The sequence below is a fragment of the Piliocolobus tephrosceles genome, chromosome 21 (genome assembly GCF_002776525.5).
Source record: "Piliocolobus tephrosceles isolate RC106 chromosome 21, ASM277652v3, whole genome shotgun sequence".
Classification (NCBI taxonomy): Eukaryota; Metazoa; Chordata; class Mammalia; order Primates; family Cercopithecidae; genus Piliocolobus; species Piliocolobus tephrosceles.
This window is the reverse complement of record NC_045454.1, coordinates 21,147,207-21,160,814: the sequence shown is the minus strand read 5'-3', so window position 1 is coordinate 21,160,814 and position 13,608 is coordinate 21,147,207. Positions and strand designations below refer to the sequence as shown.

Below are 13,608 nucleotides of genomic sequence, written 5' to 3'. Positions count from 1 at the left end.
TCCTTCCTTCCTTCCTTCCTTCCTTCCTTCCTTCCTTCCTTCCTTCCGTCCATCCTTCCTCCCTCTTTTCCTTTTCCTTTCTTTGAGACTGAGTCTTGCTCTATCACCCAGGCTGGAGTACAGTGGTGCGATCTCGGCTCACTGCAACCTCTACCTTCCAGGTTCAAGCGATTCTCCCGCCTCAGCCTCCCGAGTAGCCGGGATTACAGGCGCCTGCCACCACGCCTGGCTAATTTTTGTATTTTTAGTAGAGACAGGGTTTCACCGTGTTGGCCAAGGCTGGTCTCGAACTCCTGGCCTCAAATGATCCACCTGCCTTGTCCTCCCAAAGTATTGGGATTACAAGCGTGAGTCACTGCTCCCAGCCTATCAGAGGGCTTTCAGCAGAGGAATAATAAGATCAGAATTACATTTTGAAAGGAATAATCAGGTCTATTATATAGAAAATAAACTATGTAGGGGGCCAAGGCTATAAGGTTAATTGGAGGCCGTTTTTTTTTTTTTTTTTTGAAAAAACACAAATTTTAAAGTTCAAGAGGGCACAATTTTCTATCTTCCTAAACTTCTGACTTTAATCTATCCACCTGTCTACTTGAATACTCATTTATATGATCAGCAGACACGTCATAAGCAACAAGTCCAAAAGAAAACTCCAGATTTGTCTCAAAAATTTCTAGGTGAAGAAATCTTGTCTCAAAAATCTGAGTGAGAAAGTGATGGTCGTTTAGTGACAGGTAGTCAAATTTTTTTTTTTTTTTTTTTTTTGGTGACTGAGTCACCCTCTGTTGCCCAAGCTGGAGTACAGTGGCATGATCTCAGCTCACTGCAACCCCACCTCCCAGGTTCAAGTGATTCTTCTGCCTCAGCCTCCTAAGTAGCTGGGACTACAGGTGCAAGCAACCATGCCTGGCTAATTTCTGTGTTTTTAGTAGAGATGAGGTTTCACCGTGTTAGCCAGGATGGTCTCTCTCTCTCCTGACCTTGTGATCCACCTGCCTCGGCCTCCCAAAGTGGTGCTGGGATTACAGACGTGAGCCACCGCGCCCGATCTGTCTGGTTTTTAAAATAGTTTAAAGGAATAGCTTACAGATTGTATGTGGGATATGAGAAGAAAAGAGTCCGAGGTTTTGATTTGAAAAACTGGAAGAAAATGGAGTATCATTTAATGAGATAGGAAGTCTGTAGAAATTTTTGAGACAGATCAGGAGTTTTCTTTTGGACTTGTTGCTTATGACGTGTCTGTTGATCATATAAATGAGTATTCAAGTAGACAGTTGGATACAGAAGTCAGGAATTTAGGGAGATAGAAAATTGTGCCCTCTTGAACTTTAAAATTTGTGTTTTTTGTTTTTTTTTTGTTTTTTTAAAGAAACTCGTGCCTTCCTCTGTCCTGCTATACTAACAGGCTGCTTTATTCGAGGGTGGTGTGTCTTTCCTTGGTAAGCCCTATGCTCCCTACCATTCAGGGATGTCAGTGGGTCCGTCAAGTTTCCTTCAACCAGTGTAACATTCCTGGATTCCATGACTGCATGCAAGGAGCGGTGATGAGGCCCTTGAAGCTGTCCTATGGTTGTGGAGAGCACCATACATAAGGGCTCTTCTTGTCCATACTTGGTGGTTCATGCCTGTATTCCCAGCACTTTGGGAGGCCAGAGTTGGAGGATTGCATGAGACCAGCCTGGGCAACATAGCAAGTCCCTGTTGCTGCAAAAGATTTTTTAGTTAGCCCAGTGTGGTGGCACACACCTGTAGTCCCAGCTACCTGAAGGCTGAGGCAGGAGGATCGCTTGAGCCCAGAGGTGCAAGGCTGCAGTGAGCTATGGTTGAATCACTGCATTCCCGCATGGGCGACAAAGCAAGAACCTATCTCTGTTTTTAAAAATAAATAGATAAGAAAGGACTCTTTCTTGAAAGAGTAATGGCTGCTGCCTACTCACATCCTCTCTCATATGACATGAGAATTATAACTACTTCCTACTCTTAACATTTTTTTCTCTTTCACAGACATGAAAAGTAGATAGAGAGCCAGGCACGGTGGCTCACACCTGTAATCCCAGCACTTTGGGAGGCCAAGGTAGGTGGATCGCCTGAGGTCGAGAGTTCGAGACCAGCCTGACCAACATGGAGAAACCCTGTCTCTACTAAAAATACAAAAATTAGCTGGTTGTGGTGGCACACGCCTGTAATCCTAACTACTCGGGAGGCTGAGGCAGGAGAATCACTTGAATTCGGGAGGCGGAGGTTGCTGTGAGCCGAGATTGCGTCATTGTACTCCTGCCTGGGCAACGAGAGCGGAAAAAAAAAAGAGATTAATAGAGATGTTGTCTACAATTTTAGAAGAATAAATATTTCTTCTTCTTTTTTTTTTTTTTTTGAGATGGAGTCTCGCTCTGTCACCCAGGCTGGAGTGCTGTGGCCGGATCTCTGCTCACTGCAAGCTCCGCCTCCCGGGTTCACGCCATTCTCCTGCCTCAGCCTCCCGGTTAGCTGGGACTACAGGCGCCGCCACGTCGCCCGGCTAGTTTTTTGTATTTTTTTAGTAGAGACAGGGTTTTACCGTGTTAGCCAGGATGGTCTCGATCTCCTGACCTCGTGATCTGCCCGTCTCGGCCTCCCAAAGTGCTGGGATTACAGGCTTGAGCCACCGCGCCCGGCCCTTTCATCTTCTTTTTGAGACGTGGTTTCGCTCTGTTGTCCAGGCTGGAGTGCAGTGGTGCCCATCGTGGCTCACTGCAACCTCTGCCTCCCGGGTTCAAGTGATTCTCCTGCCTCAGCCTCCTGAGTAGCTGGGACTACAGGTGCCCACCACCACACCCGGCTAATTTTTGTATTTTTTTGGAAACCAGTTTTCACCATGTTGACCAGGCTGGTCTCAAACTCCTGACCTCAAGGGATCTGCCCTCCTCTGCCTCTCAAAGTGCTGAGATTACAGGTAGGAGTCACTACACCCGGTCTCATTCTTAAGTTAGAAGTAACTGTAATCTCAATTCTTATTTTGGCATCTCTAGTGTTTCCGTCTTGCCTTACACGGTTTTACCTATTTATGGGACAGACAGCTGACTAATTTCATTCTCATTGTGTCAGAATGCTACCCACATTACAATTTTCATCCCATTATTTTCAGATCCAGAGATTACCTCAGACCAGTTTCATGTTATTTCTAGATTATTTCTTTTCTCATGGTCTTTGTAATAGAATCAGTCAAGCCTTAAAAAGACACACTAAGCTTTCTTTAATAGAGAACAAAGGGCCTGGCACGGTGGCTCACATCTGTAGCCAAGGTGGCAGATCTCTTGAGCCTAGGAGTTCTAGACCAGCCTGGACAACATGGTGAGACCCCATATCTTTTTTTTTTTTTTTTTTTTTAAAGGCCAGGCTTGGTGGCTCACGCCTGTAATCCCAGCACTTTGTGGGGTTTTTTTTTTTTTTTGAGACGGAGTCTTGCTCTGTCGCCCGGGCTGGAGTGCAGTGGCCGGATCTCGGCTCACTGCAAGCTCCGCCTCCCGGGTTTACGCCATTCTCCTGCCTCAGCCTCCTGAGTAGCTGGGACTACAGGCGCCCGTCACCTCGCCCGGCTAGTTTTTTGTATTTTTTAATAGAGACGGGGTTTCACTGTGTTAGCCAGGATGGTCTCGATCTCCTGACCTCGTGATCCGCCCGTCTCGGCCTCCCAAAGTGCTGGGATTACAGGCTTGAGCCACCGCGCCCGGCCAATCCCAGCACTTTGGGAGCCGAGGCAGGCAGATCACCTGAGGTCAAGAGTTTGAGACTGGCCTGGCCAACATAAAACCCCGTTTCTATTAAAAATACAAAAATTAGCTGGGTGTTGTGGTGCACACCTATCATCCCAGCTACTCGGGAGGCTGAGGCAGCAGAATCAGTTGAACCTGGGAGGTGGAGGTTTCTGTGAACTGAGACTGCACTCCAGCCTGGGCAAGAGAGCAAGACTCCATCCCCCCCAAAAAAAACCATACAAATTATGTGACTATGAATATGAACATATTTCTGTTTATAAAATTTTTGAATCTTGGCCTTTGATTATGAAATATTCTACTTGTGTAGGTACTACTTATCATATAAACTTGAATTCAATTTTCTTTAAATGTTTCTGTTACTTCTGCCTTTTTTCATCTTCCCTCTGCTTGTCCATTACTTCATGTTTTCCAGAGGAACTTACAAGTCCTCAGTAAGTGATATCTTAAACATGTTTTTAGATTTTGCTGTCTATAGTCTGCATTATAATCCTGTTGAAAGGCAGGTCCATGTTTTATTTTTCTGATCAGTAGTTTGAGAATGCACGAGTTGCTGTTAAATAATCTATGAATTTTTTGTGTGGAAGTATTGATCAGTTTTTTTTTCTTTTCTTTTCTTTTTTTTTGAGACGGAGTCTCGGTCTGTCACCCGGGCTGGAGTGCAGTGGCTGGATCTCAGCTCACTGCAAGCTCCGCCTCCCGGGTTTACACCATTCTCCTGCCTCAGCCTCCCGAGTAGCTGGGACTACAGACGCCCACCACCTCGCCCGGCTAGCTTTTTGTATTTTTTTTTTAGTAGAGACGGGGTTTCACCGTGTTAGCCAGGATGGTCTCGATCTCCTGACCTCGTGATCCGCCCGTCTCGGCCTCCCAAAGTGCTGGGATTACAGGCTTGAGCCACCGTGCCCGGCCTTTTTTTCTTTTCTTTTCTTTTCTTTTTTGAGACATAGTCTTGCTCTGTCACCCACACTGGAGTGCAGTGGTGCGGTCTGGGCTCACTACAACCTCCATCTCCCAGGTTCAAGTGATTCTCCTGCCTCAGCCTCTTGAGTAGCTGGGATTATAGGTGCGTGCCACCACAGCCAGCTAATTTTTTGTATTTTTGGTAGAGACGAGGTTTCGCTCCGTTGGCCAGGCTTTTCTTAAACTCTTGGCCCCTGGAATTACAGGTGTGAGTCACCATGCCCAGCCATTCCATTATTTTTTCATATGAACATTTTTTTAAATAAAACAAATGGTGAAAGAATAGTAAAACAGTCTCTTATGTACCCACCATGTGGATTCAATAATTAATATTTTGCCACGCTTTTGTATGTCCGTATCTGTGTGTTTATTTTGTGTGCTGAGGCATCATGATGTTTTACTTCTAAAAAAATTAGAGATATATATTTTCTACCAAAAAAGGGAGCTCCCGGCCGGGTGTGGTGGCTCATGCCTGTAATGCCAGCACTTTGGGAGGTGGAGGTGGGCGGATCACCAGATTTCAGGAGTTCGAGATCAGCCTGGCCAACGTAGTGAAACCCTGTCTCTACTAAAATTACAAAAATTAGGCATGGTGACGCATGCCTGTAATCCCAGCTACTTGGGAGGTTGAGGCAGGAGAATCACTTGAAGCCAGGAGGCCAAGGTTGCAGTGAGTTGAGATCGTGCCACTGCACACCAGCCTGGGTGACAGAGCAAGACTCCGTCTCAAAAAAAAAACAACAAAAAAGAGTTCCCCGCATATAACGAAATACCATTATCACACCTTAGAAGATTAACCATATTGTCCTAATATTATAGACTACCCAGGCTATGTTCACATTTTTTTCAATTGTCCCCACAATGCCTTCCATAGTTTTTTTAAATTTTAGGCTGTAATCAGGTTTCAAGCTTTGCATCTGGTTGCTATCTCTTAAAAATCTAAACTTTTCTTTCTGTCTAGGCATGGGAGTTCACGCTTTTAATCCCAGCACTTTGGGAGGACAAGGCAGCCAGATCATCTAAGGTCAGGAGTTCAAGACCAGCCTAGCCAACATGGCGAAACCCCATCTCTACTAAAAATGCAAAACTTAGCTGACTATGGTGGCATGCGCTTGTAATCCCAGCTACTTGGGAAACTGAGGCAGAAGACTTGCTTGATCTTGGGAGGTGGAGGTTGCAGTGAGCTAAGATGGTGCCATGCATTCCAGCCTAAGGTACAGAGCAAGACTCTTTGTCTCCAAAAAAAAAAAAAAAATTCTGGGAGCCACTTCCAGGAAGATGTATAGATTCTAAAAAGGTTAAAAGATAGGGACCAGGTACATCAGCTCACACCTGGAATCCCAGCATTTAGGTAGACGGGGAGGTAGGATTGCTTGAGGCCAAGAGTTGGAGACTAGCCTGGGCCATATGATGAGACCCCCATCTCTACAAAATGTTTTTAAAAGTAGCAGGGCATGGTGGCCTATGCCTATGGTCCTAGCTGCTCAGGAACCTGGGGTAGAAGGATCACTTTGAGCCCAGTAATTTGAGGATTTACTGAGCTATGATTGTGCCACCGTGCTTCAGCCTGGGCAACAGTGAGACCCTGTCTGTGAAAAAATAAAAGGTAGGAGGGGGTCCAGCTAAGCTAAAGAAGGACATGAAGGACATCATGTTTGATAAGTATCACTGTCACTGAAGCTCATCAGGATCTTCTTCTGGGCCTGTGAACTTGTTTAATTTCTACTTAGAAAGCTCTTCCTCCAGGCTGGGTATGGTGGCTCACGCCTGTAATCCCAGCACTATGGGAGGCTGAGGCAGGCGGATCACCTGAGGTCAGGAGTTCGAGGCTAGCCTGACCAACATGGTGAAACCCCATCTCTACTAAAAATACAAAAGTAGCTGGGCATGGTGGCATGTGCCTGTAATCCACTTGGGAGAGTAGCTGAGGCAGGAGAATTGCTTGAACCCAGGTGGTAGAGGTTGCAATGAGCTGAGATGGTGCCATTGCACTGCAGCCTGGGCAACAAAAGTGATACCCTGTCTCAAAAAAAAAAAGAAAGAAAGAAAAAAGAAAGGTCTTCCTCCATATACCTGTAAGGATCATTGTCTTAATTTTCTTCATGTCTTAACATGATTCTTACCTTGTTAGATTTCATCCTATCTGAAATTAAATCTATTTCTGGCTTCCCTTTTTTTCCATAGCACTTAAAACTTTTTTTTTTTTTGAGATAGAGTCTCGCTTTGTCACCCAGGCTGGAGTGCATCGGTGTGATCTCGGCTCACTGCAACCTCCGCCTCCCATGTTCAAGCAATTCTGCCTCACCCTCCCAAGTAGCTGGGATTACAGGCACCTGCCACCATGCCCAGCTAATTTTTTTTTTTTTTTTTTTTTTTTTTTTTTAGTAGAGATGGTTTCGCCATGTTGGCCAGACTGGTCTTGAACTCCTTACCTCAGGTGATCCGCCCACCTCAGCCTCCCAAAATGTTGGGATTACAGGCAGGAGCCACTGTGCCCGTACTGCTTTTTAACAAACCATCTCTATTCTGTTATCATGTCCACTAGAATGTAAACTTGATGACAGCTGGGGATATTACCAAGTTTGTTCAATACTATTTATCCCTAGAGCTGGGGTTTTCTAAATATACAATCATGTCATCTGCAAACAGTGACAATTTGACTTCCTCTTTTCCTAATTGAATACCCTTTATTTCTTTCTCCTGCCTGATTGCCCTGGCCAGAACTTCCAACACTATGTTGAATAGGAGCGGTGAAACTGTACCATGCACATGGTAATGAGACAAGTATTTGTTGAATGGATATTTTGAGCAGCTGTTCCCAGACTTTTTGGTCTCGGAAACTTTACTTTTTTTTCTTTTCTGTAGAGATGGGGTCTCACTATATTGTCCAGCCTGGTCTTGAATTCCTGGGCTCAAGTGGTTTTCCCACCTTGGCCTCCCAAAGTGTTGGGATTACAGGTGTGAGCCACTGTGTCCAGCCTTTTTCTTTCTTTCTGAAAACATTTATAACCTGTGTATTTTCTGTTTTGAAATGTCACGGTAGTGTGACTAGGTATGGGTCTTATTCTTAATCAAGTTGCCCCTTTGATTTAGAGTAGAGGCAGGTTTTTTGTTCTTTGAATATTTCCTCTAATGAGTTTTCTCTTTTTGGAACTTCTTTTACTCAGCTTTTATGTTTCCTTGGTGTATCCTCTGAACTTGTCATGGAAACTTCTACCATGAAATGACATTTGTCACTTGTGATCCTATTTTATCGGCCAAGTGAGCACCCAGCCATGCCTGAGTTTGCTAGGGTGAGGCAAACGATGCCTTCTGGAACAAGGTGACTTGTTATTGATGAATGTGGATATGCTCTGCTTTATCTCCCCCGTCTCCCTCCAACAGTCTTAATTTCTAAGAGAACTTTTCTTTCCATTTCTTGCTTACAAAACCTGTTGTTCTTTAACTGACAAAATATCTTCTACCTATTCCTGATTGGTTTTAGTGTTGTCTGCTGGACCTTGCCTTTATTTCCTCATAACTTTTTTCTCTTGATTTGATGTCTTTCATGTTAGTGGGGTTAGTGGAATATTAGTTAACAGCTCACTAAAAGGTGAGTTTTTGTGCCTGGGTGCTTGTATCCTTCAGTGGCTGAAAAGTGAAATGCTTACTGAACCATTGGTCTCCGTCTTGCAGAAGATTATACTGTCTGACTCCAGTGAGCAGCCACGGCCAAGTCCTTTGTTTTAGCCAATGAAATATGAATACAAGTGACACTTATCATCTTGGAGGGGCATCTTAATGAGGTTTTGTTTGTTTGTTTTGTTTTTGCAACAGTCTCACTGTGTCACCCAGGCTGGAGTTGGAGTGTAGTGATGTGATCTCAGCTAACTGCAACCTCTGCCTCCCAGGTTCAGGCGATTCTCATGCCTCAGCTTCCCAAGCAGCTGGGACTATAGGCATGCACCAGCATACCGGGCTAATTTATTGTATTTTTAGTAGAGATAGGGTTTCGCCATGTTGGCCAGGCTGCTAATGACGTTTATTGTGGGCCTTTCCGTTTCTCCAGAGAAGGATCCTCTCGTATCCTGCCCGTAGGTATATATACCTGGTTGCCAACATCTTTTGTCTTCAGCTGCAGAATGGTGCTGCAGGTCTTACCACATATGTGGGTTTAATTTCTGATTTCCGTGTAGCATCTCATTCCTGTCATCTCATTTGCTGAATGCCCCTGAGCTCTGATTAAATTTCTACAGGGGATAAACTTCCATTTCATACGAAAATGTGGCCAGTCCTTTGTTCTCATGACCGGACAGCGCATATTCAACTGCTCCTTACACTTTTTTTCAGCCACCATCCTTTATTCCTTTTGAAAAACTTAATTCACTTCATTTTCTGAGTTTTTCCGATATTTTGTGGTACAAATCACTGGCATTCTCTTCTGCAGTACATTTGCATTATTTGAGTTTCCTCAGATAACTCTGCTGTGCATTGAACTCTTCCGTATCCTTTCCATTATTGAAAAGTTTGTTAATACCTATTGTGTACCAGTGTCTCTTGTAAATTTTTTTTTTCTTGTGAGTTTGTACCATTTTCCCCTTTCTTATCATTTTAATGGGGTTTTGGGAGGAAGCACTTGTGGGTTGATTTATTCCCTTTCTTAGAAAGATGAGCATTATTTAGCCGGGTGTGGTGGCGTATGCCTGTAATCCCAGTTACTCGGGAGGCTGAGGCAGGAGAATCGCTTGAACCCAGGAGGCAGAGGTTGCAGTGAGCCGAGATCCGAGATCGCACCACTGCACTTCAGCCTGGATAACGAGTGAAATCCCATCTCAAAAAAGAAAGAAAGAAAAATATGAGCATTATTTTTCTTCCTTAGCATCCCAGGTGGACTTTCTGATTTTTATGTAGTCATCTTTTTCTTCTATTTGGCAATTTTTCATTATTTGTTATACAACTTCCTAATTCTGAAATGGAAAGGCTATTTTTCAAGAGTACTCTCAGCTTTGTAGACCCATGAATGTTAATTTTCTACCTAGATCGCCTCAAGTACGGTTCCCTTCTCATAATTTAGTTGGAAGCATTAATAATATAGATTCTTTTCATATTGGAAGATGGGCTACCAGAGTTAATCTCAAAAAATTTTACTGCTAGCAATGGGAAAAGTCACAAATAAAAGTGGTGCTACTATAAAGGCAAGATGAAGGGCCTACCATGTGCCAGCCATGGTTCTGGGCACTTTATGAATTAACTCCTTTGTGCTGTGGTTCTTTGTACTCCATTTTAGAGGAAGCCTGAGAAGATGATGCACAGATAGACAGACACCAGGACTTCGGAGGCACGTTGATTCATCTCCAGTAAAGACTGAGGAAAAGAGCATTGAATATAAGAAAAAATACTTCCTCTGTTCTCAGACCTTATTTGTTTTAAGGCCACATCTTTTTGAAGTTTTGAGTTTGAAACAACCTGAACTGAAATCATGAGGTAGGTTGTACAGGAAAGAATCATCAAGGGAATTAGCTGGGAACTTCTCTACCACAGCTTACTCCTTATGGTATTCACCCCCTTTAAGTGTAAATGCCTCTGGTTTAAAACATTTGTACCTCGTCTCATACCAGAGTGTTCATACTGGAGAGAAACCCTATGAATTTACTGAATGTGGGGGAACTTTTACCCACATGTCACATTTCATCGAGCATAGAAGTCATGCTGAAGAGAAACCCTGTGCTTCTAAGGAGTATTGACAAGCCCTTAGCTAGATGACAGTCTCATTGAGAAGCAGAAAATTCATGCTGGAGAGAAACCAGTGAAAGTAGCAAAACTTCATTGAGTATTAGAAAATTTTTCTGGAGAGAAAGCATTGAATGTACTGAGTATGGTAACATTTCCTCTCAAACCTTATCCCTTACTCTGCATTTGGGAGGTCATACACAGAGAAGCCTTATAAATGTAAGAGATGTGGAAATATCTTAAGCCAAAAGTAAATCCTCACTCATCAAGAAATTTATCCTGGAGAGAAACCTTGTGAATGTGGGAAAGCTTCCATTCAGATGTCACACCTCAGCCAGCAGAGAATCTACAGTGGGGAAAACCCCTTTGCCTGTAAGGTATGTGGGAAAGTCTTCAGCCACAAGTCGAACCTCACCGAGCATGAGCATTTTCACACGAGAGAGAAACCTTTTGAATGTAACGAGTGTGGAAAAGCCTTTAGCCAAAAGCAGTATGTCATTAAACATCAGAACACCCATACCGGGGAGAAGCTTTTCGAATGTAATGAATGTGGAAAATCCTTTAGCCAGAAGGAAAACCTCCTTACGCACCAGAAGATTCACACTGGAGAAAAACCTTTTGAGTGTAAAGATTGCGGGAAAGCTTTCATTCAGAAGTCAAACCTCATCAGACACCAGAGAACTCACACAGGAGAGAAGCCCTTTGTATGTAAGGAGTGTGGAAAAACCTTCAGTGGCAAATCTAACCTTACTGAGCATGAGAAAATCCATATTGGAGAGAAGCCTTTTAAATGTAGTGAATGTGGAACAGCCTTTGGCCAGAAGAAGTACCTCATAAAACATCAGAACATTCACACTGGAGAGAAACCCTATGAATGTAACGAATGTGGAAAAGCCTTCTCTCAGAGAACATCACTTATTGTACATGTGAGGATTCATTCAGGTGATAAACCTTACGAATGCAATGTGTGTGGAAAGGCCTTCTCTCAGAGCTCATCTCTCACTGTGCATGTGAGAAGCCACACAGGTGAGAAGCCTTATGGTTGCAATGAATGCGGGAAAGCTTTCTCTCAGTTCTCAACTCTTGCTCTGCATTTGAGAATCCACACAGGTAAGAAGCCTTATCAGTGCAGTGAATGTGGGAAAGCCTTCAGCCAGAAATCACACCACATTAGACACCAGAAAATTCATACTCACTAAGACCCCATGAACACCTTGAACGTGGGAAAGCTTTCATTAGAAATTTGCACCTCATCATGCCCCAGAAATAATGCTTCTGAAGCAAAGCACCACGAATGAGGTTAACTTTAACAAGTACTAAACACTTAAAGGACACCAGAAAATTTGTACTGAAGAGAAAGATATCGTATGATAAAAAGCCTGTGTCCAACAAAGAAACCTGCAGCAGAGATAATGGTGAAAGTTTAGGCACATTTTCACTAAAAACGGAAACTGAAAATGGATGCCTTTATTTTATTGCTGCCACCATAGATCTGGAGATCTTTGCCAGTAACAAGAAAAATAAGTTGTAAATATTGGAAAGGAACAGACAGAAATAGATGACATGGTCATCTACAACTAATATTAAGACTCCTGTGGTATTGATTCAACAGAGCAGAAGAGATTTCAGAAAAAGACCTATGCATTTATTAGAATTTGGAATATGATACAAGCGGCATCAGGAAGTGAGGAAATAATGGAACTATTTTTTTTTTTAAGTGGACGTAATTTGTTCTCCAAGGGGGAAAAAAATAGACCATGAACTATACACAAAAGTGAATCCAGAGATTAAAAACAGAAATATGAAAAAGCTATATACTAAAATGCAAATGACCTTGGGAATAGGGAAACATTCCTTGTAACAACTTCAGAAATACTTAGCAGTTCTACTTGTGAGTATGAATGCTCAGGAAATACATACTAGGATATTAACTGTGGCTTGATTTGTAGTAGCCAAAAATTGAGAAAGCCCATCATGAACAATATGGGAAATTCTTATGTAATACTATATATCTGTAAAATGCAACAAATGAAATCCACATGTATTAACAGAAGGATCCCAAAATTATTGAGGGGGATCAAGTTGCAGAAAGATGCAGATAGTACAGTGACTCTTTGTAAATTTGAATTAAAAATTCCCTCACAAAACTCAGTACTATCTCTTGGTAATGGATGCATATATGTATGTACATGTTTCTGAAATGGATTGGAAGGAAACAGACCAAACTCTTGATAGTGGTCACCTGTGAAGAGTGGAGAAGGGAAAGTAATGAGTGTGGGAGGTGGGGTGGGTATTGGTTAAAGGGGACTTCAGCTTTTTATATAAACATCCACTTCTCTTTCAAAAGACTTCAAGTAAATATAAGAAGATACTGATTGATTCTGGATTGTGGTATAGGGATATCTTGTCTTATTTTTTGTACTTTTCTGTATTTTTAAAATTTCTCAAAATAAGAATGGGAGTGAGGATGGGAATGCTGTATCTGTGGAAATCATGTTATACTGGATTCATTTCCAATCAAATACTAAACATTTTATAGAAAATATTTCTAAAATTTTATCACGGATGAGTGGATGGACTTGCTCTCTATGTAATATGAAATTAATCTATTTTATTAAAATTTAAAAGGACAGCACAATCCAAATGTTTGAATTATTTTAACATGGTATACACAGTATATCGGGGTCCCCAACTCCCCCCTAACTGCATGGCAGGAGGTGGGTGGCGGGTGAGTGAGCATTGCCACCTGAGCTCCACCTCCTGCCAGATCAGCGGTGGCATTAGATTTTCATAGGAGCACGAACCCTATTGGGAACTATGCATGTGAGGAATCTAGATTGTGCGCTTCTTATGAGAATGTAATGGCTGATGATCTGAGGTGGAACAGTTTCATCCTGAAAACATCCCATCCCCATTCCTCTACCCCCACAAACCGTCCGTGGAAAAACTGTCTTCCATGAAACAGGTCCCTGGTACCAAAAAGGTTGGGCACCGCTGCACTATATGACCTCTGTCTTTGTATTTCTAACATTTTGCAGAATGAGCTTAGAAAATTTTAACTTTTTGTTAAACATACATACACAGACTTCATATAATTGGTCTTTTTCAGTTATGCTGATTTTGGAATGTCAGTTTTCCTCTCCTGCATACATGGGAAACGTGTACATTAAATATTAAATTTTTG

General features: G+C 42.7%; 1 protein-coding gene across 20 annotated transcripts in view; it reads left to right on the top strand.

Annotated features, from left to right (window-relative positions):
- ZNF146 (zinc finger protein 146) overlaps positions 1-13,068 on the top strand; it is a 30,270-nt gene extending 17,202 nt beyond the window's left edge. For 13 of the 20 annotated variants that reach the window (XM_023198208.3, XM_023198206.3, XM_023198211.3 and 10 more), the window contains one exon: positions 9,982-13,068. In XM_023198208.3, the coding sequence (XP_023053976.1) occupies positions 10,745-11,623 (879 nt within the window). In that variant the 5' untranslated portion in view covers positions 9,982-10,744 and the 3' untranslated portion in view covers positions 11,624-13,068. Of the gene's footprint in view, positions 1-5,690; positions 5,740-5,867; positions 5,930-7,863; positions 8,038-9,981 lie in introns of those variants that run through there. The other 7 variants (XM_026448753.2, XM_023198212.2, XM_023198217.2 and 4 more) reach the window with 4 other exon arrangements.
- Positions 13,069-13,608: the final 540 nt, after the last annotated feature.